We start from the raw sequence: 2,916 nt of genomic DNA on the forward strand, positions 1-2,916 counted from the left end.
ATTCTTCATTATCCCTGGGAAGTTTTGTTCTAGTAATTCTTCCACAACTTTTTCAGTGCCTTTACTTCTTGTTCTGAAATTACAGTGATGCACATGTTATTTCTCTTGATGGTGTCCCACATTATTCTTAGGTTTTCTTCTTTTTCTTTCCTTTTTGATTCTGCTTTTTGCTCTAGCAGATCAGTGGTGACAATTCTATTTCACTGGTTCTGTGTTTCATCATTTCAACTCTGCTCTTTTGTCCCTACATCATGTTAACAGCATCTGAAACATTGGACCTCTTATTTTGGATTGCGGTTTCTTGTTTTTCCAGTGCCTCTAATGCCTCGTTTATTTTATCTGCAGTGTTTTGGATTATTTATTTAAGCCCCTCCTGGTTTTTGCTCGCAGTGTCTAGTAATTCTTCAAGTTTGTCTTTCACCCATTGAAAATAGTCAATAATGTTTCTTTTAAATTGTGTGTCAGAAAGTTCCATCAGACTTTCTGGCTTCAGGAAATTCTTTGATACTGTGTCATTTTTTTTGGGTGGGGTGATATCTTGCTTTGGGCTTGTGTAGGTAGTGAGTCTGCTTCTTTTGTGACATTTCTGTGGTAGAGTTTTCCATTCCTGAGGTAATAGCCAGCTGGTTCTTGACCTGATGTCACTGCTTCAGAAGAAGGTTGGGCTGGCATTTGCGCAGATGCATGTCAGGTGGGCACACACACAGATGGCACCTCAGGTGTGCATATGTAGACCCACGTGAGGTGGTGGTGTGTGCAGGTGGACCTGAATGGAAAACTTGGAAGCCTTAGTTTTCCCCTCGAGAACTGGGTCTGCCACCCCAATCTAGCTCCAATAACTCCCTCCTGCTTAAGGTGAAGGGTTCGCACAGTTGGTCTAGCAATCAGCAGTAATCCCCTGCACAAGTACCTCACTCAAATTCCATCTGTACTACTTGTTTCTGGCAGGTGGGACTTGCCTTGACCAGCTGCTCCCCACCGAGGCTCGTTCCTCCTCTGAGACACATTGCTCCCTGCTGAGGCTCCCAAATGAATTATTTTAATAATATTTCTCATTCAAATTCCATCTGTACTGTGCTTGGCTCACTCGATGCCCTGCTCCCTGTTTTCATGATGAGCATTGGTTTTGGGAAATAGTTCAATAAAGTAAAATGTTCAGAGGATTTTATGATTGCGTGGATTAATGTTTACTAAGAGTAACTCATTAAATAATACTGTGACTTTTTTTTATATATGTGTGTATATGATTTTTAAGTAATGATTCTCAAATCATAGTCCCTTTACTAGGTCTGAGATGAGTGTTTGAATGTTGTTGATTGTCTTCGAGTTGAGCATAACTTATAGCGACCCTATGAATAAAAGGCCTGAAGCCCCTCTTGACATTTGTCAACATTCATAAAGTTTCTGGAGGCATGTTGTTTAGGAAATGGATGCCACTCCTGCTTCTAAAGAGATGAATCATACTACTAATAAAATTCCTCAACTTTGCAGATTTTTATATTAAAACATTTTTAATGTTTTAGCCTGTAAAATATTCCTCTCACTCTCTTGTATCACAGTATGCAAAGTTTTCAGCTAGTTTACTAGAAACTGTGTCATTTAAAACCATTATTGTGTTTTGGGGTGTTTTTACTGTATAAGACAAATTGTACATGAAACAATTTATGTGATTAATTGTATAAAAATAGTTACATAAATTTAAAAAACGGACAAAAACCTGAATGTAAAATTACTATTTGATACAACTACCAGCTACATATCCTGAACAAACAAGAAATGCAACATGGACAGATATATACACTCTTATGCTTTCTTCTGAATAGCAAATAGTTGTAGAAACCCATATGCCTAATCAATAAATGAATAGAGAAACTATGATGTACTGATGGAGTACAATACAATATTGAAAAACAATGAAAATTTTATAAATTCTGCACAACATCAATGTTAGCTTAAAAGATTAGGAGAAACTTTTCTTTCTTTTTTTTTTTTTTTTAAAACCATTTTTGTTTTATACCACTATCCAGCTTGTCGTAGGTTTGAGGATGCCTATGACATTTGTTTCCTAATAGGAAAAAAAAAAGTAGAACATTGTATCTTAATTTGTGTTCTCTCTGAATCTCTTATAGTGTGATAACTGTGGCATAGAACCTATCCAGGGTGTTCGGTGGCACTGTCAAGATTGTCCTCCAGAAATGTCTTTGGATTTCTGTGATTCCTGTTCAGACTGGTATGTGTTTTTCCTTCATTGTAAGTTTTACATACTTTAAAAACAAAAAGCTACTCAGCCATTAATTAGTTTGATTTCCAAACTTCTTAGAAAATAAACCACGTTTACTGGATTATATTGTATTGTTCAAGACAGTTAAGTAATCTTTAATCATACCCTGTTTTGAGTATCTTTAACTGGAAATTGTTGTAGATTAATGTATTTAAGTAGTTGAGAGCTGTATCATGTTTAGTAACATAATACAGAACAAAAATAGGTCCAGTACTATGTAATAATGTGTTATGTGTATTGTGTTTTTTGCAGCCTACATGAAACAGATATCCACAAGGAAGATCATCAATTAGAACCTATTTATAGGTCAGAGACATTCTTAGACAGAGACTACTGTGTGTCCCAGGGCACCAGTTATAATTACCTTGACCCAAACTACTTTCCAGCGAATAGATGACATGGAGGGGCCCATTGTGTATTAGTCTTCTTCAACACATAGCAATGGTATCATTGTTAATTATGTGCACAGTTTGGAAAGATTCTCTGCTTTCCCTGAAATGACACTCAGAGCATGATAGCATCCTGAGTGTTCTCGTCAAGTACAGCTCTGCACCGATGCGGCTATAGAAAACACTGTTCAGCAGCTGAACATTCCTGGTGAGCAAAGGGTTTCCCTGGTGAACTTTTCACCACTC

General features: G+C 36.9%; 1 protein-coding gene across 1 annotated transcript in view; it reads left to right on the forward strand.

Moving 5' to 3' along the window:
* The window catches only part of ZZZ3 (zinc finger, ZZ-type containing 3), a 49,862-nt gene extending 47,184 nt beyond the window's left edge, over positions 1-2,678 (forward strand). The window contains exons 10-11 of the mRNA XM_006888595.1: positions 2,130-2,230; positions 2,534-2,678. Of these exons, the coding sequence (XP_006888657.1) occupies positions 2,130-2,230; positions 2,534-2,678 (246 nt within the window). The remainder of the gene's footprint in view (positions 1-2,129; positions 2,231-2,533) is intronic.
* The last annotated feature ends 238 nt before the right edge of the window (positions 2,679-2,916 follow it).

The sequence above is a fragment of the Elephantulus edwardii genome, unplaced genomic scaffold (assembly GCF_000299155.1).
Source record: "Elephantulus edwardii isolate Elephantulus edwardi_28Jun2011 unplaced genomic scaffold, EleEdw1.0 scaffold00069, whole genome shotgun sequence".
NCBI lineage: Eukaryota > Metazoa > Chordata > Mammalia > Macroscelidea > Macroscelididae > Elephantulus > Elephantulus edwardii.